Source organism: Sturnus vulgaris, chromosome 1 (assembly GCF_052056855.1).
Source record: "Sturnus vulgaris isolate bStuVul1 chromosome 1, bStuVul1.hap1, whole genome shotgun sequence".
NCBI classification, from domain to species: domain Eukaryota; kingdom Metazoa; phylum Chordata; class Aves; order Passeriformes; family Sturnidae; genus Sturnus; species Sturnus vulgaris.
Genome location: NC_142243.1, coordinates 67627496 through 67654762, shown reverse-complemented (window position 1 = coordinate 67654762; position 27267 = coordinate 67627496). Strand labels below are relative to the sequence as shown.

Below are 27267 nucleotides of genomic sequence, written 5' to 3'. Positions count from 1 at the left end.
AAACTTGTGGTTTGCTGATTGTTTTAGGCTAGGTAACGATATGAGCATGTTTATTTAAAAAAGCAAATGCTGTTTTTGTGAGAACAGAGGCAAGATGGGTTTGAGTGTGGTTTGAGCAACCAGAGTATTTTTCATTTCACTGGGTTCTCTGGGCTCCAGAGTTCCTTGCATGTTGATAACTTCTTACTGATAGCTTTAATTTATTTAGCATAATAGTTCTGTAGATCAACATCCCGTTATACCATAGCTTACCACCATTGTCTGCAGTGTAATTATGATGTAGGTATATTTATTAAAAAGCTTAAAAAAAATTTTAAACTACATCTACCCCTCCACACACAAAAGACCCCAGCAACAAAACCCCATTCACACAACTGATTGCCTTACCATTGCTGAGATGCTCATTGCATTTAAGAAAATTGCCTTTATCCCAACAGGCAGATTGTACCTTTCTCATATTTGGCATTTTTAAAATTTGCATGGGGACCTAATCTCTAAGCAGAAAATAAAACTGAGACAATAAATGCTGTAAAGTATTATCCTAGATACAAGCCCAGGAATTCACGAGAAGTTCAGTGCACTTCCAGTTCTTGTTAGGCACTACAATTGGACTTGGAGGCTATTGAGTTTTCTATCCTGTAAGTTCTTACCACTAAAATTCAGCTATGTTTTAAATATTTCATCCTAAAACAAGAATCGCCCACTTTGTAAGTTTAATTTGCATTTTCTTTTTAAAAGAAAAGAAACAGGTCTTGAAAAAAATTAAAAATTATTACTTAATATTTCATGAAATTGAACCCAAAAGTTGTAACGTTTAGCACAGTTTAAAAAGTGTATTTTCTGACTAGAATGTCAGTAAGATTTTCTTCTTCCAAACTAAAAGAAATTGTGAGCAATGGGAATAAAATTAGTCAGTCGTTGTATTGCAGTATGGCAGAAGCTGCTTTTATTGCTGGAGCACACTACTAGAAGCAGTGAGGTTATTACTAAAGATGTAAAAAAAATCAAAACCCACAATAGTGGGGATTTTATAACAAGTGTCAAAAACTAACTAAAATATTTCTTGCAGCCAAACTTGTACCCTACAGTAGGGCTTCAAACACCAGGAGAGGTTGTGGATGCTAATTTTGGGCAACACCCATTTGTATTTGATATTGAAGACTATATGCGAGAGTGGAGAACCAAAATTCAAGCACAGATTGACAGATTTCCAATAGGAGATCGGGAAGGAGAGTGGCAAACAATGATTCAGAAGTAAGACTTGTAATATTATTAATTTTTTAAAAAGTTGTCAGATGTATGATTTCAGAGATCCTTAAAACATTCCATCTATTTTCTTGTGCAAAAATGGTCGATATTATTAAAAAATAGTAATTTTGTTACCAGGTCTGGTAACAGTGTAAAAGGGAGCATGAATAGATCTTGTGGCAGCGTTGTCTGTGTCATTAATAATTTGTACTTTATAATGATGAGTGTAAGACTTCTGTCCTAATTTTACCTATCTAATATGGATTGGGGAGTTTGTAGAAAAGTTGCCGTGGTTGTAATGGGCAGTTTTAATGCCCTGGGCTCTGGAAATGTCCCTTTGCATTCTCAGCCTTTGGCATGCCAGGATAAGTTGTGTGTCATTAGTGTTTCTTGGAAAAATGGTTGTGACTTTGCATTTTTTAATTTTTTCAGTGAAAACAAAAACTAAGTGTGCAGCAATTTCACTTCAGTGTGTGTGTAATGAGAAAAAAAAAAACCAACTTAATTAGCAGTTAATATTTGAACTGACCCTGCATTTGGGTGATGAATAATTGTTACTAAAATTCATCATAATAAAGTTACGCATCTTATTTTTTAAAATTATTTTTCTGTTCAGTGTTTTGAAGAGTATACTGACTCTTAACTGAATTACTTTTGTCTGACTTACAGAGAAATCTCTGCATTTCAAGTAGAATTTTTCAGTTCAGTCAGTATTTTAGCAAAGGGTTTTTACATTCAGGAGTTCTAGGTTTCTTACCTGTATTTAATGAGTATTTCTGAGTTTTGTTTTTGTTTATTTTTAGAATGGTATCATCTTACTTAGTTCACCACGGATACTGTGCAACAGCAGAGGCATTCGCCAGATCCACAGACCAGACTGTGCTAGAAGAATTAGCTTCCATTAAGAACAGACAAAGTAAGGCTGGAAAGCACGTTGCATCCTTTTTTTCCTCCCTTAAACAGATAGTACATAAAGCTTTCTCTTAAGCAGTGTTGTAGAATTTGCTTGCAGCACTACTCCATAGCACAGTTCTTTGCTGTCATCTAATGTTACAGATGTATGAGCATCTGAGTATGAAAAATGTGTGCAGTAATACTTTGTAACTTGTTTGATGTAGCAGAATGTGGTAAATTATCTGTTGTCTTTTCTCTTGAATGGAAGGTTGTGATATGTCTGAAACAAGTGTGTGTAATGTCTCTTGAGTGTTCATGAGATGTAATGGTTAGTCACAAACAGGAATAGAAAACTTTGTCTTGGCAAACACTTATACTTTTATCTGCACTATGAAAAGAGATTGAGTTTCAAGAATGTTTTATAAGTTAAATGAAACTTGAATTTTCCTGCTTACCAATGTTAGGGGAAGAGGACAAGGACAACTAAGAGCAATTCAGTTCTAACTTGCCATGTCAGTGCTGTTTGGCAGCCTGATGGAACAGTGCCTTCCCCTTCCATTTAAATCCCTGCTCAATGACCATCAGCATTTGTGTTACTCTATAACACAGCACATGGGGAAACTGCCCTGGTGTAAAACAACACGTTTATTGGGCTATTTTTCATTTGGATCAGTTTCTCTGTTGCTGGAGAGAGCTGGGAGGCTGTTTGCAACTTGAGCCAAGTTACAGCCACAGAAATATCAACTAAAGCAGAGACTGTTGTGGAAGATTTTACTCAACTGTTATTTCGTTGGAAGTATATGTTGTAGGTGAAAGAGACTAAATTTTTGTTTTTCTTAGTCAAAATTGAACCTGTAGGAGTGGGATGCAATTTGGATGTTCTTGAGTGACAGTAGTTTGGTATATGTTATTTATAAAAAGTTGTGAAAATGAGAAATAAATCACAGAAGAGTGCCTGCAATCTTATTCTAGCTCTAAATGCACAATCTGACTACAAAGCAGTTGGATGCTGGCAATAAATAAAAATACTGAGTTCTCATTTAGATACATGTAGGTGGAGTGCACTTCTTAAATTTTCCTGTTGAACATTTTAAGGAAGCATGATCTTTCTTTACACTAATTTTTTCTAAAAGGAAAAAAACTTGTTGATTGATGATTGCAGTGTCTTTTAATCGTTGATGTACGTGTATTAATCCATAAGCTGTCCATTTAACTGATGTTGGTTTTGCTGAACAGAAATTCAGAAATTGGTTTTGGCAGGATGAATGGAGAACCCATTGAAACAACATAACAGCTGTATCCAAGTTTACTAGAAAAAAATCCTAATCTCTTATTTGTTTTTTGGTGAACAGGAATTCAGAAATTGGTTTTAGCAGGAAGAATGGGAGAAGCCATTGAAACAACACAACAGTTGTATCCAAGTTTACTAGAAAGAAATCCTAATCTCTTATTTGCATTAAAGTGAGTCTTCAAATTATACAGATGTGTGTTTATAGATGGCACAGTACCTTCTGAGACAAGACAGTTACTCATTTAAAGCTTTCAGAGAAATTTATACAAAGTTAAGCAGCGCTTTTTAGAAAATGTGTATATTTCACTTTTTTATGCTCTTCTTATTTGCTACATGTTTAACTAGGTTTTGTCATCGAGGTCCTGGTTTGCAGCATAATTCACACCTCCCTGTAGACATGTTCTCTAGAACTAAGTTCTGTAGTGTTTTTAATGAATTTTAGTCTATTTGGGTGTCAAGTAAAACTTAAAATGGAAACTGATACAGTAGCACGTTCAAGATGGCATAAGTTAGTCTGTTCCTCCAAAGGGGTGACTGACTTTAAAGACCAGTTTAAATGAGCTGTTTCATTTCATGCCACTTTAGTAGAAACCTCTGTCTAAAACTGTGGAAATTCCATAATCCCAAAGAGTTCTCTTGGCTTCCCAGGCACACAATAGTCACCTTCATTCTGGCATTTTTACTTGCCATGGGTGCTGTTCTCCAGAATTTTGTATTACATTGCAGTGTTTGAATGTGGAAAAAATGTGTTATCTCCTCTAAGAACAAAGCACTTTAATTTTATGTTCAGTTAAGTAACTAGAAATATGTTTGAAGTCTGTCATGCTCAAGTGCTGAACAGAATTCACGTGACACTACTCCAGACTTATCACAGAATTAACAAAATGCGAACATTTTGATGAAAGACTTCACTCAATAGCATCAATTGTATGTTATCTTTTTCTCAATCTGTCTTTCTAAATTTTGCCTGTTCTATTGAGGCTGTTGAAGCCTAAAGCATAAAGCAGGAGTTCTGAGCTTCTTTAAAGTCCATAGTAAAACCTCCTTATCTAAAATGAAATTGACAAAGAGCAACAGACTCTAAAGGGAAGGTTTGTATGGGAGTTCACTTTTCAAACTGTTTTCTAGTGCAGGTGTTTAATGTTAAGAGTTACCCCTTAATGCTAAATGTTCCAGACAGTCAAACTCTGTTCTCATTTACTTTGAGAGAAATGACAGACATGACAACATAATGACATATCTTTCTCAAGGAATAACCTTGCCCCTGCCAATAAAAGAAAACAGTTAGCACAAGAAAATACAGTTTAAACCTCTAAACTTTGAGGACTTAGTGACAAAGGCTGTCCTCCAAGGATAATATTCCTGTTCTGCTCCCTCACAAATCTGTAATTGTGTATTTTTGGTGGAGTGCTCCAGAGCTTATTGATGATTGGGTTACTGACATCCAGCATTTTATTGAGTCAGACTTGTTCTGTATTTAACACTAAAATGAAATCATTGCTATCGTTGGTAATTTGAAATGTGTAAATGGTTTTATTAGCTTAACTTTTTGCCTTTTGTTTAGGGTGCGCCAGTTCATAGAGATGGTGAATGGTACAGACAGTGAAGTGCGGTGTTTGGGAGGCCACAGTCCAAAATCTCAAGACAGTTACCCTGTTAGCCCACGGTCATTCAGTAGTCCTAGCATGAGTCCGAGCCATGGAATGAATATTCATAATTTGGCAACAGGCAAAGGGAGCAGCACACACTTCACTGGTAAGTTCATGTGGAGGATAGACCACATGGATTTGGACGTGCCACACCACATGGATTTTTAATTTCTTTTTAAACTTAAGATTTCATGCTGAATGCTGTGTGTAACAGTAAAATTTTAATGATTAAAATATGTGATTTCCAGTTACTGGGAAAGCCAGAAGTTTCATTGCATAATTTTTGTATATGCTCTTGGCTTTACTTCTTGCAAAGTAGGTTGTCACCAATTTCTAAGGAGTGCTTCCCTCTGGGAGGTGGAAAGTTCTGACATAAATTTCAGTTGTCCTTTTGATGATAATTTATGGCTTAGGCACGTTGGTTTAAATCCAGTAAGTGGTGTGTATGATCCATTTCCTGTGGTGTTGATGCAGAAGTCAGAATGGCTGTGGTTGAGCTGGAAAACACCAGAAGTTGGGTGGTATGGTTAAATAAAAAACGTGCTGCTGGCAGCCACATTGCAGTCTGCACAGTTGAAACATTTCTTAGAGGATTTAAGTAATGGGAAATCTTCAGTGGAAAGCCATGAATGTTCAGAGCTGCCCCAAGTTGTGGGGAGATCCCCATGCCTTCCAAAGCACCCCTGCTGAGAGGAAGCTGAGCATGTTAAAATGGTGCCCGAACATGGCATCCTTGAAGACTCTAAAGGTGGCAGAGACCATCAGCTTTCACTTCGGTTTCATTTCCAAATCCAAACTGGAGCTGACTGGGGGCTCTTTATTTTTTTTTTTCCCTCTCTGGGGTGGAGTGGAAAGCCAGTGTAGCCTGGTCATCAGAGTAACTGCTCCCCTTGTAAGGACAGCAGCTTTGCTTTTCTTTCCTCTGTATCAAGAAAGTGCCATCATGTGTGTCATTGGAGAGCCACTCAGATTTTCTGGTTGTTGTTCAGGTGGTTATTGGGATGTACTGTAGAAAGTACCTGTAACTTCTGTAATTTTAAAAATAGAGACAGGTTGATGAATGTGTTATTAGAATTGATATTTGGGATTTTGGAAATGGCAGCAGCTCTTTTCTTCATAATAAGCCCTTCCAGTGACCTCTTTCTATTTTAGAACATACTAGGGAGCTCTTGGTTTGATGGAACTGGCAATTACATCTTTGCTTCAAATGGTAGTTTTCCTGGTATATTTTAGAAGGGTCAGAAGAGATTTTAGCTAGTCATCATAATTTTACAGCATAATTTTATGTGTTTTACAGTGTAATTTTATTTAGCAAAGCACAATATTAACAATTAAAATAATTACATGGTGAAGGAGGGAGGTTTTAAGTAAGTATAGCAACAAGCAAAGTATTCAGCACTGAATTCTACTGTGCATTTATCAAAAGAATTGTGTGACCAGGAATTAATGTTTGCTTCAATTCATAATGATTACAGTGACCTAGAAAGGTTTTTATAAAAAGCTCTTCTACATTAGTGCAGTTTTCTATTTTACCGGTGTATTAGTACAACTGGAAAAACCTTCTTGTGTCTGTGATCATACTTGTTAAGTAATGCTTAACTTCTGCACTCTAGAAGTCTTAAAGGTTCAAATACCTGAAATATGGAGGATGAAGTACTTGAGTTTGTGTGACAAATTTAGCATACTTGTTCAGTAAACACTACACTTACTTCATTTTTTTCTACAAACTTACCTGTAAATACCACTTTATGACTACAATTGTTAAAACTTTCTTGCAGGGTTTGAAAGTAGTTGCAGTAATGGAGTAATATCAAATAAAGCACATCAGTCTTACTGTCACAGTAAACACACGACCACCAGCTTGAATGTACCAGAGCTCAACAACATAAATGTATCCAGATCACAGCAGGTTAACAGCTATTCCAGGTAAATAAATAAACTTTAGATGCTTCTGAATCACATCAAGGCTTGTGTTCTCCATGTATTTGTATTGCAGGGAAGAATTTTCAGTGGGTTTTGATGTGATTTTCTTTTTTTTTTTCCTTCCCCAAAAACAGTTGAAACATGTGTAAGGACCCAACAGCTTGTGATAACTCTGGTTATTTTGACAGTTCAAGCTCAATAGAGCTTTTTCTCCTGTTGGGTTAAAGACATGCAATGGACAAAAATAAATTACCTTGCTTATAGCTGTGGTCAGTTTTGAAGTTGCATACTGACAGTTTATTAGCTCTTTGGCACTTGGGATTTTAATTGAAGCCACTGATGCTGATTTAAGTGTATTGCACACAGGTAATGAAAAGTTTTCTAGATACTCTTCATTTGTGGCAGTATGTGCAAAGTAAACACAGTTGAGATGCATATGAAGTGTGGATTCCCTTTCACTGTTTTCACCAGGATTGTTTGCCTGTCCAGTCACTGTCACGAGTGCAAATGCATTCAGTTCAGAGAATGAAAATAAATCTCTTAACCGGGGTTGATATGCTTACTCATAACCAGCACATATTAAGCTCTGGGTTGCATGGATGCAGCAGAACCTAAATTGATGTGAAATGCAACAGCACTTAGCTGCATTGTCTAAAATGGATTCCCAAAACTACCATATAGGATATGATGATGTGGTGGTGATGACCAAAAGTATTTTAGTTGAATAGTGATCATTGGGGTAAAAAAGGTAAGAGTAACAATTTACTTTTTAACTTTCCACAATTTCTGTTTGCATCAGCAGTTGCCTCTGCCAAAAGCCTGGCAGTGTCCTGGCAACTTGGAGATTTTTCATGGAGAAAGACAGTTCCTTGGCTGTGTTCTTGTCCAGTCAGAGAGGCCTTTTGGTTTCCTTCCTCAAAGGAAGCTGAGTATTTTTGGTTGCTTAGAAGCAAGATACTAAACTTCCAAACTGAATCTATTTAGTCTTGACAGAGGTTTTAGGTTGCTATTCTCTTTGATGGAATAGAACAGTCCAGGGTGCAACTGTCAGCAAAGCTCAGTCCCCAAAGCCATGCTGGAATTTTCTAAAAGCACTTCTGTGAGCTGCTGTGAGCAAAGGGTGGTGAGGAGTTGAATGCTCTGCATTTGCCACTCAGTGTCTCTTCAGTGTTCTGCTTTATTCAGCATTTGCTTTGGGATTTTTTTTTTTGTTTTTCCTGTCTTGTTCTATAGAGTAAATAAGAGGAGAAGGCATTTTTTTGGAATAATTAGTTAGCTAATATGGTATTTTCAAAGTAGGCTGTGTATTGACTTAACTATATTTTTCATGTATTAGCTATATTAGAAAGTGGGAGTAGTATATTTTCTCAATGCATTTTCTTCAGCTCTGTGTACATACAGTTATATAAACAAGGTAAGAACTTCTTTGGTGTGTATTTTGAAAGTGTTATATTCCTTACTCCTGAATAATGAGGGACATGTTTAATTTTTCAGCATCTGAAAATAGTATTTTGCTGAAAACTAATGTTGAGACGGCCTTTAAACTTTCCATGGTGTTCTAGTTATCACCAGTTGCTATCGAAGAAACTGTGGTCTAGCTTGGTAATATTTAACAGCAGCTTTTCACTAGCTAAGATGAGGAAGTACTGTGATAAAGTTGTAAGATAACCTAAGTACTTAAATATGAGTAAAACTTGCATTTATTCCTCTCTTTTCAGCAATGATGTAGACATGGAAACAGATCACTACTCCAATGGGGTTGCTGAGACTTCATCCAATGGCTTCCTAAATGGTAGTTCTAAACATGATCACGAAATGGAAGAATGTGACACAGAAATGGGTCTGCAGTGATATTTCTTACATTTTTATTAAGTGATGGCAACAAGGTTATGTTTTTACTTGCAATGCTTCCCAACTTGAAAATTAGGGTTACTGGTTCAAGTCTTAATTTTTTGATTGTTTGTTTTGCTATTACTAGATGTAAATTTTAAAACCACTGATTTAGGTGATCCAATGTCACTGTGAGAATAGGGGAAATGGGTAACTCATGGCTACTGAAACTAGTATTTATTTCTAAAGAAATACCATTGAGAAGAAACACTCGCTTGTGTAGCACCCTGTGTTAGAGTTGGGAAATTGCTTCTCCCTCTTCCCATTCATGGCTCTCATGGCACACTTTTTGCTCCACAGTAAGCATAGAAATTCTAAATACTTTATATTGAAATACAAAGTGCTAATATTTAATGGTCAAGAGCTTTATTTGGGAAATGTGAAAAATGAAAAATTTTTTCCCATGATTTCCACCAAAAAAACCTCCAGTTCATACAGTTAAGAGATAAAAATTAACTTTTTTTTTTACTTAATTAGCTTTATACTCTGTCATGCCTGCTGATTTTGGTGACAAATGAGTGTTTAAATCCCCTCTGCTTGCCCTTTGTGCAGCTGCAAATTGGTACTCAAACAATTGGTTTAAGCAGATGTCAGTTAATGTGTAGTTTAAATGAAATGTGAAACTGGAGACCTTCAGAATGCAGCAGCGTGTGCAGAGGTCTGTGAGCACTTCCCAGTTCTGGGGCATGTGCTGCTGATCCTGCAGCTTTGCTGGGAAATGCAGCAAGTGGAACAGTGAATGTCACTATGTCACAGCCCTGCAAGGAGGAATGCAAGTTGCCAGACTGTTTTCCCTGCATTATGCTCTGAAACTGGATAATAACAAGACCTTATTTCTGTGACAAAACCCAAAGCAGGTCCCCCCTCTCCTGCAGCCTTTTCCACAGAGACTTGCTGTGACAGACATGCAGCAGCTGCACAGGGCACAAAGTTGTGTTTTTTGTAGTGGAGTCGTCTCCTGCCTTTGGAAAGTCATGTCTTAGATTAGGCTGAGCGAGGGACAAACACCACTACTTGAAGACTTGCGGGTGCTTCCTCTCCCCCAGTTTGAGTCTGGTGGTTTTTCACTTTTTGAAATATTTATATATTCTCCTTAGTGCTGTGTATGTACGGTTAAGTAGGCAGGCGTTTTCTAGAGGTGATACACTTATATCTAAGGAAAAAAAAGTGGCCAGTTAAAAATCCTTTTTTGAAATAGTAGTCAGAATACATCACTAAATAGCAGTGTTAAAGTCAGAAAGAAGAGTGGATTTGTAACTGAAGAGTCTTTCAAAATACTCTTTTAAAAACTTGATTCCACTGATGAAAAAAGACAAGGAATGGATAAATGGCTTTTTTTTTAATGCGGTGCTTTAGGTGTAAATTTTATAAAAGCAGATTTTTCAAAGGAGCCAAGTGTTAGTTTACTATTCATAAGCTGCATCAGTATCTTTTAAAATCGCTAGCATTGGGGAATATTGTAGGAAACAGTAAAGGAATCAGTTGTAGTGTCCTGCTTGATAGCAAAAGAAGCCTGAAATGCCCAAATAATTAAGATAATGTGTTCTGTGAGGAGTATGAACAGTCTGAATGCAGAATCCATCATGGCTGTTGAGGAAATTTGGCATTTTTTCACCCTCTATTAGTTCCCAATTTGGTGCATGTTTAGAAATGCAATGCCAAAGAATTAAGAAAGTTAGAACTGTGTGGACTTCCATTGTTGTTTTTTAAACTCCCTTAAAAGTTTTGGGTAAAATCTGGTTTATCTTCTAGTTAGTTTAAAATTACCCCTCGCAAATGAACAGCACGTGTTGTAACAGCCTTTGCTGTTAAATAAGGAGACCATTTAAGGTCTCTTACATGTTAATGTGGAGCAGTTCAGCAGTGCGTGGTACAGGAGCACGTGGGACCAGGGTCTCTGGCTGACCTGGCCCTGCTCTCTCTGGGCGGGCAGCTGTTTCTGACTGGAATCAGGGCAGAGTCTGTAGATCCATAGGTTGTTACCCTCGGCTCTGTCAATGGTGATGATGACGATATCGTTTCTTTAGAAGTAGATTCAAGTCAGTTAAGACGCCAGCTATGTGGTGGCAGTCAAGCAGCCATTGAAAGGATGATCCATTTTGGAAGAGAATTGCAAGCAATGAGCGAGCAGCTAAGAAGAGAATGTGGCAAAAACACAGTGAATAAGAAAATGCTCAAGGTATGTTCAATCTTCTTATAAAGGTGACTGTGTTGCCCAGCAGGAACTTCCTGCACCGTGTTGTGCTGGAATACTGTTCTGCTTTAACTTCTGCCATTTTTCGTGTGTCTCAGAGCAAGTGTTCTGGTCAGCTGTGATGCAGCACTGTCTTCTTTTTTGTCTGTGTAGCACATGCACAGGGAAGGTAATTTTGTGCTGTTACACAGTTAAACACAGAAGTAAATTTAGCACTTTGCTTTCTCTCATTTGTGACCATGTAACTTGGCCTCTTGAATCAAAGTTGGTTTTGTCTGCAATGATAAATTAACTGCGGGGGGGGATTGGTAGAGATGCCTAAAATGTGCTGTCATTAGTACTCTGCATGTTAATTAGTTTGCTTTGATTTGAGACTGCTCTGGAAAAGACTTCTCATGCCAAAGACTGCATGCAGTTTTTAGTCCATTTTCTCTTACCCCATCACTTAGAAAATAATGTTACCTTTTGCTTTGCTCTTGGGAAAAAACACTAAAAATCATGTCACTATTTTTATCTTTTTGTATTGATGGACACTGACAGTCACCTTTGCGATTCTGAATCAAAATAGCTGAACAAAGTAGCCTGCCTTTTCACTAGTAACTTGTAGTTGTAGATGTGATAAAAGTCATCTTCCCACAGGATGCATTCAGTTTACTTGCATATTCCGATCCCTGGAGCAGCCCTGTTGGAAATCAGCTTGACCCCATACAAAGAGAACCAGTGTGCTCTGTGCTGAATAGTGCAATACTAGGTAAGTGTGGCTGCTGGCTGCCCAGGGGGCTCGGGGTGCCTCCCCCTCGTCCCACACAGGTGGCCCTGCTGCTCCACCATAACGATAGCAGTGTAGGGCACACTCTTCTGGGAAGAGAGGGATAGTTTTGGAAGATCTGTAAAATAACAGGTATTTGTCTGCTGTTGTAGTTTGGAGCAAAAATGGGCCTGTTCAGTAATGGTGCTGTGCACAGTCACTTTGCTGCTCCTGCTTTGTGTCTTGCTCTAAGAGCAAACTCTGCCAGTGAATGATTTAAGTAGTTTAAATGTCAAGTGTTCAGTGTATTGTTATGAAATACATAAAAATATGTTCAGGTATTTTAACTGCCACTGTGATTCTCTTTCAGAGACTCACAATCTGCCAAAGCAACCCCCGCTTGCCCTCGCCATGGGACAGGCGTCACAGTGTCTAGGATTGATGGCCCGGTCAGGAATTGGCTCCTGTGCGTTCGCCACAGTGGAAGACTACCTACACTAGCTATGCATTTTGAGCGTCTGAAAGGTGTTGTGGCATATTCAACATGGAAAGTAGACCAGCTCTGCTGACTGGAATTTGGAATTTTAATTATGTACTAAGGACAAGTCTGTCGCTTTATGTTGCTTCCTAGTTTACAGCATGATGCAAATGATTTCTAACTTAGTGTTAGGAGAAGATTTCCATCTTTAAACCTCTTAGACAACTAAGAGTTGAAAATATCACTGGTAACGTCAGACATCCAAATTGACAAGTACCAATCCTTTGAACGATTGTCCAAAAACAAACCAAAAATCCTGCTACCTTGTGGTGGGACGGAAGAATAGAAAACGTGGATGTATTAGCATGTGGGTGATGTAAAACGTCAAGCAGGATGACTTGCCAACCTCCACCCCCATTGTTACATAGTTCAATCAGTGTAATTTGCAAAATGCAAATGGTTTGGATATATAGTGTTGATGGGAAGAAATGATATTTTTTAATGTGTACTGTAAAACTTGAATTACTCAGGAGCTGAGTGAATATGTTTGTTGCTACTTACAATCCCAACCTGTTGATCTTAGTAGTTTTTTGTTTTAACATGGTCTTTTCAACTTTGTTTCCTTGTTTAACTACAGACAGCTTCTGTTGTGTAGGCTCACCAGTTTAACTGTTGTATTATAACAGTATTACATGTCAACACAGTGTGGTTATGACCTATTTATATAAAAACCAAATATTTAGTCAATTTACAGTCTTAATTTAATCTTTGTACACCTTGCATTTTTAAAAGTGCTTAAATAGTACTATATTGCAATAAAATGTAGTGATATCATAATTAACCAGCCATTAAAAACTTACGTCTACATCCACAGTAGCATGGACGTGTATGCTACATTGTCTTGTTCTAGAGCTCTGTCCTAGAACAGTGGTTCCTGTGGAGACCCGTGAGGGAGTGGCTCATCCCTCTAGCCAGGGCTGCCACTTCCCCTCGGGAGCTGGGCTGGTGTCAGTGAAAATCTTTGCTGTGTTCTTGCCACACAGTGAGCCTAGCTAACAGTGCAGGAAGCTTACTCAGGACTCCTTGCAGATGGGGAAAATCCCTTACTGCTGGAAAGTAATCATCAGGCTGGATAGAAGTGTCCTGTTGTGGGAGCTGATATAATGATTCTGCTGTTAGGGTACAACCGTTCCTTAGAGACACAAGGCAGTGAAGCAGCAGGAGTAACTGCCTGCTGTAAGGAATGCAGTATCTACAACAGCAGGTGCAACATTGCTCATCTTTATTCTCTGCAAAGGTATTGCCTCATGGAGGCAGCTCAGCAAGCCTGGTCCTAGCACCAGCTGTTCTACAACACTGGCCTGGCTGCTCTGTAGCTTCCCCAAGAACTTCTGAAAGGGGGAGAGAACATGAAGTCTGAGCAGGCACAGATTGGTGTCTGGAGCTGAAAGCAAAGTGATGATGAAGGGGGTAAAGAACACCTGTGTTGTGTTGAGATCAACTGTCGCTAGAAGTCCTTAGCAGCATCTTCTGAAAAACCTGTCTTCAGACTGCATTTTTGATCTGTGTTGCCAGCCAACGTTTCTTAAACCTTGCTGCTTTTTCCTTTTTATCTTGCCCTTAAAAAAAAAAAAGGTGTTAGTTACTGCTTTTCTTAACCCATGTGCTGGAGAAGCAGCAATCCCTTAGCTGCTGCAGCATTTCAGAACAGAAGAACCACCTCAAACACTGATAAACTTTCTAAGGTGTCTCATATGCTCAGGTGCATTCCACTGGCCAGGAGTACCAGTTTGCACCAGGCTCCTCCAGGAGGGTGGGGGAATACAGTGGTGCTTTCAGTGATGCACAGATGGAAAGCAGGCCCTGTTTGCTAAGGATCAGTAGCTTTTCCCTCTGGTGTTCATGACGCTCACAGACTATGTGGGTGTCAGACTCTCTCCATCCATTATGGAAATGAGGAGAAATGGGTGCTATTTCCCTGTACTCACATAGATGTTCTGAGATCTTGGTATCCCTGCTTTTAAGTCTTGAGATGCATCTGAAATGCCTTCCAACAGCTCAGAGACTGGAGGCTGAAACAACAGCTACTGAAATACTGATTTCACTGAGCAGCCCTGGTTCTAGGACAAGAGCTGTCTCTTAACAGGTAATTTTTTTTTGACTTGTGTCTCATACACCATCCCCAGGGGTGTGCCCATGACCCACTGAGGCTGCAGTGCCCTGCTGTCCTTCCCTTATTCTCCAGGTGCTTGGAGTTAGAGGATCACAGGATACTCTAGCATGGAAACCCTGATTTTATTCAAGTGTACTTTTAGCCACATATGCATAAAATAATACCTACTCCGACTTTCTATACTCACCCCAAGACTTGTCCACAAACTGAACTGCAGCTTTTTTGACTGGGTCCTTCTTGTTTGCAAGAGAAAAAAATTCATTTGCTGAAATGGAGAAAAGTGTTAATCACCAAGTTTAAGCCAGATAAGGCTCGATGCAGACCCAGCCAAGCAGCAGTGCTTACCCTGTACCCGGTTGGTGTGTGGCCCATACAGCTGAGCATTTAGGAAGTCTTTGGCGAGCTGTTGGTGGAGGCCTGTTACATTGTGGTCTTTCAAGCACACAGCCACGTAGTTCCCTTTTGTCCTAGTCAAAGAGAGATGTAAAGCCCTGTAGCATTGTTACAGGATCCAGAACAACAGACACTGCTGTCAAGCTTTGCTGCTTGAGCACAGCAGCAGTCAATGATGGTTTCTGATACTCTGATGAGCTTTGTGGCAGTATTAATAAAAAGCTGGACCAATACTCTTAAGCTGTTGTCATATGCCTTTGTGTGCCCTGAGTAGTTTCCCTTGGGCAGCCTGAGCTCATCTTACCAGGAGCTAGGGCAATTACTCTCTAGGGCCAGTAGTGACAAAGAAATAAAGAGGAGAGAGAAAAACAGACTGAAATGCAGGAATTCGTTGTTCAACCACCCTACCTGTAGCAGCACACAACACAATGTGTACACCTGCGCTTACAACTGCCCAGCTATCTCACAGCAGTTACATATATATAATATGTAAAAATTACTTATATCATATATATACATATGCACACATAAATAAGCATTGCTAAACCAGGAGATACTGAAGATGCTTTTAGCACATAAAAAAGCTTTCAATCAGATGAGGGAGGGGGGAATATAAAGTGCAGAAGAGGGTACAGCCATACAGTGACAGAAGAGCTGCTGTGATGCCCCTTCCCACAGCAGGCAAAATCATCTCTTCCTACCTGGCACCCTTGCTCCTCTTGCCTTTCTTCTGCACTTTGACTTGGTCTTGCCTTTCGGCCTGGCCTTGGTCCAGCTCTACAGCCTCAGCTTCAAGTTCTTCACCTAGAGTAACTTGCAAGTGAAATTTCCCAAACATTACAAATCAAAACTGGTCAGTGAAATAGGAACAGGACTTGAGCAGTATTTTTCAGAAGCACTGACTAGGAAGAACAGCTGTAAGAAGGAGGGGAAGAAATATGCTCAGGGTAGTAACCCAAAGTACTGTTAGCCTGCTTTGCTCTTCCTTGGCATCAACAAAGTGGGATTCACCATGGGACAAAAAATTCAATGCAACGTAACAGCTATGGGTGACCCATAAAAGGAAATCCAGCTCTGGCTTTAGTCTTGCTTCATTCTCAGCTCATCTCTTTGTTATGCCAATACAACATATCTTTTTAAAATAAAAGCAAGAAAAAGTAGCAGTTACATCATACAGCAGTATGTGAGGTTTGGATGAGAGAACTGTTTAAATAAAGATTTTTTGTGAAGTATTTTGAAGTACAGATAAAGCAAAAACAGCAGTCATAAACACTCTAGATTCTTGCTTTTGTAATTCTGAGTTTGAAAAAAGTTCCTTAATATTCTACAGATGCTATTGAACTATAGTTTGATATGCAAAGTATTGAGGCAATTTAACAATTCTACCCAGGAATAGCCTTTATAACTTAAGTAAGGGCTAAATATTAATCCACCTTTGGTAATCCTTGCTTTTTCTGCTGTAACACCTGCCCATGATTTCCTTAAACACCTCAGGCTATTTAACTGAAATCACCATTCAGTAAGTGATTTCTGTAAAAGGTGTAAGAATTAGACTGAATCTGATTTCAGACTTTTCCTCAGATATTTCTTTTCCTGGGGAAAAGACAGTCTGTCTGGTCTGTTCAAGCTTAAGATTTGGAGAAGGTCTCTTCACCAGAGCTCCCCTCTGGAACAGGAATGAAATCCTGAAGTACCAGATGTGCACCTTGTTAGCAAAGCGAGCTGTAGCATACCTGGGTCATCTGCCACAGTCTGGGGAGGGTCATCTGCCACAGCGGGCCTGGAGAGCAAAGGGAAGGCCACAGGTTATTCTTCAATTCACACTCCTTCGTTTACCCAAAGGCACGGAACACCCCATTTCCAGTCCAGCCTCTCAAGCCAGGACCAGAAGGGGCTGCCCCACGGTGGGAGACAGGGAGATGGGGATCCCAGCACCCACCGCCGCCTCCCCTGGCCGCCTCACCGTGCGGACACATCCTGCAGCTCCTGAAGCTCTTGCAGCACGGCCTCGGGCAGCAGCTTGCGCTTCTGTGGGGGAGAGGGGAGTCAGGAAGGCAGGACACCGCCGGCACACACAGCCAGGGCCCGCCTGGAGCCCGGCGGGGGGAGCGCGGTACCTTCTGCTCCGCGAACAGCTCCTGGCGCCGCCGCCGCTTCTCCTTCAGCAGCTCCCGGTGCCTGCGGGGAGGCGCGAGTCACCGTCAGCATTCCATGGGGCGAGAGGGGGGATTACGGGCGGGAGTAAAGGGGCTGAACGAGGGCTTGGAGGGATGAAGGGGAATAAGGGGTTAAGGGTGGGATGAGGAGGGAGAAGGGGCCAGGGAAACATAAGAAGGGTGGTGGGGTAAGAAAGGAGATAAGGCGGGAGGGTGGAAGAGGACAAAGGGAAATAAGCAGGGATAAGGGAGGGAATAAGGGAAGGATAACAAGGGGTAAGAGGCGTGAAGGGGGGTTTGGAGCCATAAGCGAGAGGATAAGGTAAGGGGTGAAAGGGGAGAAGAGTGGGGCAAATCGGAGGGGTAAGAGGAGGGAAGCGCTGGCATGAGAGCCCCGGCGTGTCCGCACCTCCGGGCCGCCTCTCCCACGAGCTTCCGCTCGGCCTCGGCCGCCTCCCTCGCCACGCCGAAGGGCACCTCCTCCGGGGCCTCGTCCGCCTCATCTGAGGAGGAGGCCGGGCTGGGCAGCGCGGCGGGAGCCCTGAGCTTGCCCGCGGCCGCCGCCTTCGCCTTCTGCCGGCGCGCCATGTCCGCAGCCCCTGCGCCGCCCGCCCCGGAACCACTCCTCCCTTCCGCCGGGGAATGCCGAGCGCCGGAACACGGCCCTGCGCCTCCCGCCCCGCCCCGCCCCGCCCCGCCCCGCGGGATGCGCGCACACACACAGCACATCGGAGGTGGCCCCGGCGCCGCCGCTTTATTGCCCTGAGTCCCGCCGCCGCCTCCGGCCCGCCCGCCCCGCGCTGGACCCGCCGGGCCGGGCCGCTCCCGGCGCTCCGGAGGTGATCCCGGGGCTCAGGAGATGATCTCCGTCTCGTGTCGCGCCAGCGCCGGCGGCAGTGTGGTCCCGCAGGGACCCGGGAAGTGGAACCTGGAAGGAAGCAGCAGGTTTAGGGCGCGGGCAGCCACCGGCTCATCCCTTCACCTGGCGAGTCTTGCAGGGGGACGGGAGGGAGGGAGGAAAGAGGAGGAGAAAAGACGGGTTTAGGCCTTGTGGGGCGTAGGGACAGACTTCGGCCTCACTCTTTAAACAATACGGTTTGTGTCTTCAGTGAAAATTCCACCATGGAAGGAGAATCCTCTTTTCTTAGTTATTAACAGAAACCTAATATTTCGTAAGCGCTTGGGGTAAAACTAGACCGTATTTCTGTCTAAACCCAGCATTTCAGCAGTTGGACGCAAGGGCGGGATGGAGGAGACTAAAGGCTGGTTGCCTGAGCAGCGTTACCTGAACCTGTTGGTGGCAGGAGTGGGTTCCATGTTGAATTCCGCGACTGGGACGCCTCTGGCCGAGACCTGCGGGGCGAACATGGCTGCGGGATACACCACGGACGAGGTCCCGACCTGCGGGTAACGGGACACAAGTCACAAGTGTAGCAGGACAGCAAACAGATCAAACCAACCCAGCCCCGAGGTGAGGGCCCTTCTCACAACACTCCATGTGCAATGAAGCCTGGGAGGTCCCTAGGGAAATTAAACTGAATCAGTAACTCTGATTAGTGTCACTGCAGATGTCACAGCTATTTAATTTAGTGTAACAATCAGGAAGTGTTTCTCTGGTGCAGCCTAAAGAAACTCGTTTGTAACTGCAGATGGAAACAAAATGGCACACTTTATCTTGAGGAAAAAGAAAAACCCAACAAAACATTCCTTCTGTTACTTTCCATTCTGTAAATGGAAGACAACAGCCTAAGCAAGTGCTTTGGTTAGAGATCTGGAACTTACATGTAAATCACCCCGCAAAAAACCAGTACATTATAACTTAAAACTTTATTTTTAAACTGAGCATCAAAATAATTGTATTTTTCACTGTTTGAGAAATTCGAATCATAGAATGGTTTGGATTGGAAGAGACCTTAAAGATCATCTCGTTTCAACCCCCTGCCATGGGCAGGGACACCTTCCACTAGACCAGGTTGCTCAGAGCCCCATCCAACCTGGCCTTGAACATTTCCAGGGATGGGGCATCCACAGCTTCTCTGGGCAACCTGTTCCAGTTTGTCACCACCTTCACAGTAAAGAATTTCCTCCTATATGTAATGTAAAACCACTCTCAGTTAAAAGCCATCACCCCTTGTTCCTGATGAAGAGTCCCTCCTCTCTGGCTTCCTTGCAGGCCTCATTAGGTACTGGAAGGCTGCTCTAAGGTCTCCCAAGAGCCTTCCCTTCTCCAGGCTGAACAGCCCCACTCTCAGCCTCTCTTCATAAGGGAAGGTGCTGCAGTACCCTTACCCACTTTGTGCCTCTCCTCTGGACTTGCTCCAACAGTTCCATGTCCTTGTGCTGGAGCACCAGAACTGTACACAGTATTCCAGGTGGGGTCTTACCAGAGCAGAGTAGAGGGGGGAGTGAAATTCAACAGCCAAACGGCATTGTCTAATCTCTAACTCCTGTGTACCTGTTGACTTCTGAGTGGTCTGTGTACATTTTCAAACTGCAAGGTCTTTTAGTGTTTTGCACTGGACACCGGAGAGTCCCTCTGGGGCTTTTAGTTCCCTCAGGAAAGCACAGATGCATCTGCTTTACCCAGGAGGTGCCACATCCTTAGTGTGGCCTCCCTCTCTCAGAGGACAGGTAAGGAAAGCACCACTCACGACCAGACAGAGGTCACAAATATCCAGCTCCTTCTCCACTGCCGTGAGCACACCGGGATCCAGGGCCTCGCCGAACCACACGACGTGGGGCCGCAGGAGCCCATTGCAGCCGTCCTCCTCACACCTGTCCAGACACCACAAAGCGACAGTGTCACGCTGCTGACGGGCATTTCAGGCCGCAGAACAGCAAAGCAGTTCTCATTCTCCCTTGGGCAAGTCTTGCCTGCCACCATCCTCTCTCTTCCTTCACAGCCCTACCCACACCCTCCTCTACCACGTGCCTGACAGAAGGCAGCTCATTCCGTGCTACACATGTGCTGCATGATCCCATGGAAGGGTTGCTGAACAGTTGTTCGGCACAGATACTTAATTGTGTCTTCCCCTTACTCAGCTCCTGAAATGCATGAAAGTTAAAACTAGGCCTCTATCAGCTTTAACGAAGTGGCTAGCAGGGTTTTAAGGAGAAAATGAACCAAAAGACAGAAGCTAGCCTCTTTTTCCTTAGGAATCATGAAAAATGTGGTGGCTTTTTCCATCTGCAACTAGCTAAAGCAAAGCTTCAGGCAGTGTAAAAAAGCATAGTGGCACATTCTGTGCCTGCAAGGGACCCCAGCACAGTATCCCAGACTAGCAGTGGGTGGGGCCTGCGAAGTAACAGAACCTTTACTGCTGTAGCACTCACTTTCTTGCTGCAATTCTCCTACTACTTCACTTACTACAAACGAATTTGGGCACATTTCATCTTGGTGCTCAAGGACACAAACATGGAATGCCTTTAGCACCGTGGTAACTTCTACACACTCCTTGTCTGATGCCCCTGTAACTTTAGATTCAAATTTCCTGCAGCAGAGTTCCAGAGTTCTTTGTCTTCTGTGGAATGTCCTTCCAGAACAACATGAACAATAACATGAAGCTTTGAGATGCACAAAGCATGAAGAGGTAACAGCCCAAACAAAGTGGTCCATACGTACTGAGGAAGGTCTTCAACTGGAATTGCGGCATCATCTGTGTCAGGATCCGGAGCCCTGTAGTTACAAAATGGAAATACATGCCCAGCTGTACAAAACGTACTTTATATATTAATAAAAACTTAACATTCTCTAAAAACCTTCATATTCTCTAAAGCACACCTTCCAACCAAGTAATCTTTGCAACTTCAGCCAACTTCAAACATCTACTACAATCCTAAAATACCACACACAAAGCAGGCAGGAATTTGTCCAGAATTATCCTGGAGCTGAGCAACTGTTATAAGCTGGCCAAGACTGTCAAAGGCACAACAATTATTTATGTAACTATCTAAAGGTCTGGTGAAATGTAAAGGGAAAAAAACATCCTAAAAAATCTTTGAGTATAGACCTGCTCATTTCCTTTTTTAATGGTGGAAGAAAGAATGGATTACCCCTTCCCAGCCAGTGCGGGGCAGATCGGGCTCTTGTAATTCGCAGCAACGTTTCCACAGCTGGTGCACCGAGTTTTAAATAAACTACCTGGAATACACGAAGAGGAAACATCAGGGATGAAGTGATGGCTCTGAGGTGTGGCTGTGCAGGCAAGTGGTTGTGTTTATCCTGGGCAGCCTTTATTTACAGACCTTGAAGGCTGCCCCTTGTGGGTAACTTACTACAGGAATGCAGCAGCAAAGACAGTCCCGCTGTGTCACCTTGTTCTGCCGCAGGACATGAGGAATACACAGTCCATAACATGTTTTGCAGGAAAATCATAATTTAAAATATCACTGAGGGAGATGATTTCTGTTTATTGCTTTTCCTTTTACATCAGAAACATTTTCTTAAAAAAAATACGATATGGTCAACACCATTTTGTTTGGTGCAAAACTCCACTCCCAAAACTTCTGTAGCATTACTAACATGCTGTCGAGATAGCCAATATAGCCAAGAGCTAAAAATTGTGTCCATTTTGTAAGAAATACAAATAACCAAAATTAAACTTGCCAAGGCTTCATCATTGGGTCCACAACTGCAAAACAGCATGTACAGGTTTCCTGTGTCCAAAGCACAAAAGTGGTGGTTGGAAATCCCATTTACACATTTAGTGCTACTTGAGTTAAAAAGCATCACAGTGCTAGAAGACCAGGATGGGTCTTTGTCCTGGGAGACTTCCACCCTGTGGCAGGGCCTGAGGAGTGGAGAAATGAGTGGGGTCACCTCCAAGGATGGAGAAGGGTTTCCACACCCTCTTTCTCTCCACACCTCTACATTTCCTCAGATCCCAAAGACCCCCAGGTGCTGCACCTGCCTTGTGCTCCTCTGGCACTTTGTGGGAGTAAGGAATGCCACTTACTACCGGGAAGAGAGGGGGAGGGCCACTGACTGCAGGAAAGAAACATAAAGGAATCTCAATTGTTTCCAGTCCCTTTGTCCTCCTGTAGCCAAGGACTGCACAAGTGAGGACAGGACAGAACAGGACAGAGGGAAATCACCAGGGCTGTTGAGGCCAGGCTTGCCAATACACCCCTTACTGAGGGAAGTCTGACACCACTGCTATCACACAGAGGAATTCTTGGGGACTCTTTTCCCCTTTTCTAAGTGAAATAAGCCAGGTGTCACAGCCACAAGAATTCAAGTGGATCTGGGGAAAACTGTGCAAGCAAGAAGGGAGAAACAGTTCCTGTGTACTGTCAGAATCCATTAAAAACAGAAAGATGAGATTCTGTGTTTCTAAAGGTGAGGAATAAAGGGAGGCTACGAAGTATCTGAAACAACATCCAAAAGAGAACAGGGTGTTATTGTAAATACCTTTATGCAAGTTATAATTTTAAAGACAAGATTCTTTTCTCTCTGTACTTGTCCTGCTTTCCCTTCTTCCCACTCCCCATCCGGGTTTCCTGGCCTGTGGCAGACATGTGAGCCAACTCTTACCATGAATTTCTAAGAGGTGCTTGGTGCCTGCCTTCCTGTGCAGCTCATCAATGTTCTGAGTGATGACCACAACGCTCCTTCCTTGCTTGCTCAGACGCTTCTCGCACTCTGCAATGGCGATGTGGGCTGGATTGGGATGTTTGCTCAGCATCAATTCCCGCCGGTAGTGGTAGAATTCCCACACACGGGAAGGGTTTCGTGCAAAAGCCCCTGGAGTAGCCAGCTCCTGCAAAAGACATAACAGGTGATCCTACAACAAAAGAAGAATGCCTTCCCCAGATGAAGCCTGCTGGATCTCTGCCATTTATACTGTTGCCTGCATCACAAGGTCATCAAAAGGAGATTATTTATAACCAAATGCAGTCGATAAGAATATTGTTACACTGCCTTTTCAAGGGTGACAAATCAAAGTGTCAGATCATCACAAGTGGAAATAACTTACAGCAATAGTGTGGTATGTGGGTTTACATTACACTCCAACTGTACTCTGTGCTGCCCTACCAAACTATGAGGAGTTTAGCACAAAGCAAGATGAGATATTCCAATGCACACCCTTTTTTTAGCACCCACAACTCTCTTTTCCACAGCTGCTTGAAACACCTGCAGCACCAAGCAGGATGAGACTCTTGAGGCCCCTGTGGAGCAGACATTGTTGGTGCTTTCAGCTGTACTCCCAGTGTCTGCTCCCACCTCCTCTCCCACCCCTGTGGCTCCCAGCGCTGGCAAGATCATTCCAACAAGAGAGACAGAGCCTGTGGGAGAGTTAAGGAATCTGCCCCAAAATAAAACAAGTCCTAAAGCATTTTTAAAGGGTGTTATGAGACACCAAGATTAAAAGGAAACAACCAATCTCTATCATCAGTTTTTCCTTTGGTCCACACAGTAGGAAAAGAGTGAGGGTGTCAAAAGATGAGCAAACAGCTGAACTGCAAGAAAACAAGGATGGTAGAAAGACCCAGAGCTGCCTGCAAGAATGTTGTTTTTCCCAAGCAGCTGATAAACTGAAGGACACAAGCAGATCCCCAAGAGCACGGGAAGAGCTGCAGAGGCAGCTGCAGGGAGAGCTCTGTCCCTGCTGCACTGCCATGGGAGAACTCTGTCCCTGCTGCACTGCCATGGGAGAACTTCCACCCTCTTCCCCCAGCTGCTCCTCCACACTCACCTGCATGACAGACAGAGAGGCATGGCTGTGCAGGCACGGGCCACCAGTACCTACCTGGGCTTGCCACTTCCTCCAGAAGCCTCCAGCCCCTCTGAAGGTGGGGACGCCGCTCTCGGCACTGACCCCGGCTCCGGTGATGATGGCGATGTGCTTGGCTTTGGCAAACACCTCTCGGAAATCGGCCATGTCTGTGCCAGGGCAGGGAAAACAAGGAGCTGTTCAGGTGCTCACTCTCTGACCTAAGAGGCCACACTTACACACCCAGAAACAGCTTCCATGCACAGGTCCCATGACTTCAATTTCGGAACACCAACTGGTTCCTGAGCTTCTGTATGTTGGAATTTAAAGGGCAGTTCCTGGAGACACTCAAAATATGTGTCTAAGCAAGCTCAATAGGGCAACATGTGCTAAACGTGATTATAGTCAATACTGGAAAGGCAGAGCCTTTAATTAAAACCCCACACTAGATGCTGCCCCAATAACAACTGTTGGCACCACCACCCAGGAACAGTTTGCTTCCAAATTCCTAACTGATCTTCCTAAAAGACCTTGACATTAAAAGAAATACATTTGTTCTGTTGTTTTTGTTTGGTTTTTCTTTTCACGAAGTACCACCTTCAAAATTGAGGCAATTTGAGAAAATGTGTCTCCTTTTGAGGCATTTTCCCTGTTTTCTAGGTTTGCAACTGTATTTTGTGTCTTTAATGCGTTATTCCCACCATTTTTCCCTGCACAGTAAAGTAGTTTGGGAAAAAGATGGAAAATTTCCTTTGCCTTTTTATGCGAGTCAAGACAAGATTAAAAAGGAACAGGTTAGCTACAAACAGACAAATAGTTTACCTCAGATATGAATTTTAAAGCAACACAGGTTAGAGGTGGGAAGGGACCTCTGGAGATTGTCTTGTTCAACCTCCTCTGCCTAAGCAGGGTCAGCCAGAGCAGACTGTCCTGGACAGTGTCCTGTGGGATAGCTTTTGATATCTCCATGGATAGAGACTCCATAACCTTCCTGCACAATTCAATCCACTGTTTGACCACGCTCCCAGCAGAAAAACACCATGGGGAGTTTTTATGCACTGAGAAGATGCTCTGGAGCCTTCATTGCCACATGGGCTCATCACTGGCTTAAGGCCAACGTGATACCTACCAGATCCCCAGGGACATTTCTGCCCAGCTAGTCACACCAGCCTGTCCTAGTGCCTTGGGCTATTTCTCCCCAGGGACAGGACCCTCTGGAGTATCAACCACTCCTCCCACCTTCGTATTATATGGAAACTTGCCAAGGATACGCTCTGGTCCCTCATCCAGATCATTAATGAAGGTGTTAAACAACACTGGCCTCAGTACGGACTCCTACAGCATCCCACCACTGAGGAGCCTCCAACTGAACTTTTGAGCTGCTCACCAGAACTTAATCCTCACAATATACTAGGTGGTCCTTCAAATCAAAACCAAAACAACGAAAACAGTGCCCCCCCCCCACGAAAAGCCCACCCAAAGACAGGTAAGTTCCTGTAGGGAGAAAGAGCCGCTGGAGAGGTCCCAAGACCCACAGCACAGAGCCACCAGACTGGGCAGAGAACGCTGCTATTCTGATGCCCCACCTGCTATTGCAAACCAAACCTCACAAGCCCTGAATGTGTAAAGCTCAGGACAAAAGCCCTCCCAGCCAGGTCTCTGACAGCAGCCAAACGCTATGCTGAAGGCAGCAGAAAAAGCAAGTTTGCTTCGGCTACCCGACATTAGGGGGATTGCTATTGTACCCATGTGCAGTTTTCAAGTTAAGGCACATTCTCAGACTGAAAAACAAAACCAAAATACCCTCAAACACGCAAAAAGAGGACAGCTACAACTGCTAGCCTGAATAGGGCTCCTGGGGTTACCCAGCTCCTGAGCTATTAAAAATGCTCGAGGCCCATTCGTGTACAAATAAATGAGGAATTAGTTTTATTACTCATTAGGATTATGAAAGGGAAATGCAATTAGCCATTGTATACTTGTGTGCATAAATTAGAAACACTAAAAACGTGTTTATGTTGCAACCATGCTAATTACAAGGGGTTTTGGAACTATACAGAATACAGACATAGAAAGGCAATTTTACTAGCTGGGGGACAAAAAAAGCAACTTCACACTGGTTTAAACATTTTAATTAATTAAGCTATGGATTTCACCTAATACACGAAACCTTCTAGCACTTCAAATCCACCTTAAAAACCTGTCCGGGGTGCTAAAGCAAACATGTCTTACTTGAACTAGGACGGGCCATTTCCAAGCAAAACTTCTGTTTCTTTGAAGACGAGGCCTTAAGTCCACAATGCGCTTGAGAAATCAACCTTCTAGCGGTAGATTGAAAGAGACACATCAGGATCCCTCGGAAGTGTTTCACCTGGGGAGAAATAAATCAAACATAAGCAGCCCAGCCATGGTGGGTACTTCTCCCAGCTTCCTGACGCGGGCTCTACTTAAAGAACCAGGTGCGAGTGCTCGTCACGGCTTCCTCCTGCACCTGCAGAACACGGAATCATCCCCAACCCGAGACCCTCGGGCCGGGCTCACCGCTTTTGTTCAGAACCGGGGAGATCTGCCCTGCTCCAAAGCAGGACTTTTGGCCCACACTCAACTTACGCGACGCCTCTGAACTGCGCTGCTAACCCGAGGCAGCTCCCAGGACCCGGCTGCCCACCGGCATTTTAAGAAGCAGGGGGAAAAGCACTGCACGGAGCAGCGGCGGCTGCGAGCCTACGTGCCTCTGCGGGCCCGCAGAAGGGCGAAGGGGACAGCGCGGGCGGGCGGGCGGAGCCTCGGCGAGGAGGAGGCGGCGGCCGCCGGGCCCTCAGGCCGGGACTCCGCCCGCCCGCGCCGCTGCCAGGCCCTCACGCAAGCCCCGGGGCCGCAGGTTCGCGGCCCGCCCGCTGCGACTCACCGCGGCCGGCGGGGCCGATGCCGAGCCGTGCGGTGCCGCACGTCCCGCCCCGGGCTGCCGGCGGGGCCGGGCCTCGGCGCCGCTCCGCCCTCCCACGGGGAAGGGGCCGCCGTGTTAAGGCGGCATGGACGTGGGGATGGAGGGATGGAGGCACCCACGGGGCGCCTCCCGGCGTTGCACTGTCCCTGCGCCGCGCCGGAGCGCGCACGTATGAGCTGGAATAAGACTCAAAGAGGTCAGGAAAGCTGGATGGCTTTCCAGCGTTATCCCTCCCTGCGGTCCATCCGCGGGCAGTTGCGGTTTACGCGTTCACGGATGAAAACTCCGCTGCGCTTGGGCAGCACACTTTCTTTTTTTTTTTTTATTAATGGGAAAAGCTGGTTTTAGCATGTTTTACTGCATAAAGGCGGCAGCGCCTGCTCTCATCCAGCCGCCTCCTCTCCACCCTTCCCCAGCAGCCTTAAACCATTATGGTCCTTTTCAGTCAGAGATTTTGACACGTTTCCCCGCCTCCTGTAAATTACCAGGTAAGCAGATGAAAAGGCCCCCAAAACATGTCCCCGGAGAGGGGAAAGGCTGAAAGGCAAGTCCCACCGTGCTCTTTCAAGT

At 43.7% G+C, this 27267-nt stretch overlaps 3 protein-coding genes across 10 annotated transcripts in view; 1 reads left to right on the top strand and 2 right to left on the bottom strand.

Annotated features, from left to right (window-relative positions):
- RANBP9 (RAN binding protein 9) overlaps positions 1-13191 on the top strand; it is a 38676-nt gene extending 25485 nt beyond the window's left edge. Inside the window, exons 6-14 of one of the 5 annotated variants that reach the window (XM_088168956.1) lie at positions 1070-1254; positions 2052-2164; positions 3495-3603; positions 4998-5188; positions 6861-7008; positions 8724-8797; positions 10926-11074; positions 11729-11840; positions 12208-13191. In XM_088168956.1, coding sequence (XP_088025082.1) covers positions 1070-1254; positions 2052-2164; positions 3495-3603; positions 4998-5188; positions 6861-7008; positions 8724-8797; positions 10926-11074; positions 11729-11840; positions 12208-12338 — 1212 coding nt within the window. In that variant the 3' untranslated portion in view covers positions 12339-13191. Of the gene's footprint in view, positions 1-1069; positions 1255-2051; positions 2165-3494; positions 3604-4997; positions 5189-6860; positions 7009-8723; positions 8892-10922; positions 11075-11728; positions 11841-12207 lie in introns of those variants that run through there. The other 4 variants (XM_088168951.1, XM_088168947.1, XM_014876837.2 and 1 more) reach the window with 4 other exon arrangements.
- Positions 13192-13580: 389 nt separating this feature from the next.
- On the bottom strand, positions 13581-17625 carry NOL7 (nucleolar protein 7). 2 transcript variants are annotated; one of them, XM_088168993.1, is made up of 8 exons: positions 17447-17625; positions 16999-17059; positions 16845-16909; positions 16615-16661; positions 15583-15694; positions 14834-14955; positions 14676-14753; positions 13581-13934 (listed from the first exon to the last, which is right to left on the bottom strand). In XM_088168993.1, exons 1-8 carry the CDS (start codon positions 17623-17625, stop codon positions 13861-13863), a joined length of 738 nt encoding a protein of 245 aa, XP_088025119.1. In that variant the 3' UTR covers positions 13581-13860. The 2 variants fall into 2 exon arrangements, with proteins under 2 accessions (XP_088025119.1, XP_088025130.1); XM_088169004.1 differs by having other exon boundaries at positions 15583-15685.
- A 140-nt stretch (positions 17626-17765) lies between these two features.
- SIRT5 (sirtuin 5) lies at positions 17766-26713 on the bottom strand. Of its 3 annotated transcripts, none has more exons than XM_088168971.1 (9): positions 26659-26713; positions 25983-26121; positions 23787-23920; positions 22571-22796; positions 21091-21178; positions 20660-20713; positions 19689-19812; positions 18323-18438; positions 17766-17965 (listed from the first exon to the last, which is right to left on the bottom strand). In XM_088168971.1, exons 2-9 carry the CDS (start codon positions 26095-26097, stop codon positions 17890-17892), a joined length of 933 nt encoding a protein of 310 aa, XP_088025097.1. In that variant the 5' UTR covers positions 26098-26121; positions 26659-26713; the 3' UTR covers positions 17766-17889. The 3 variants fall into 3 exon arrangements, with proteins under 3 accessions (XP_088025097.1, XP_088025103.1, XP_014733654.1); XM_088168977.1 differs by lacking the exon at positions 26659-26713 and adding an exon at positions 26483-26549; XM_014878168.2 differs by lacking the exon at positions 26659-26713 and adding an exon at positions 26361-26498.
- Between the last annotated feature and the right edge of the window lie 554 nt (positions 26714-27267).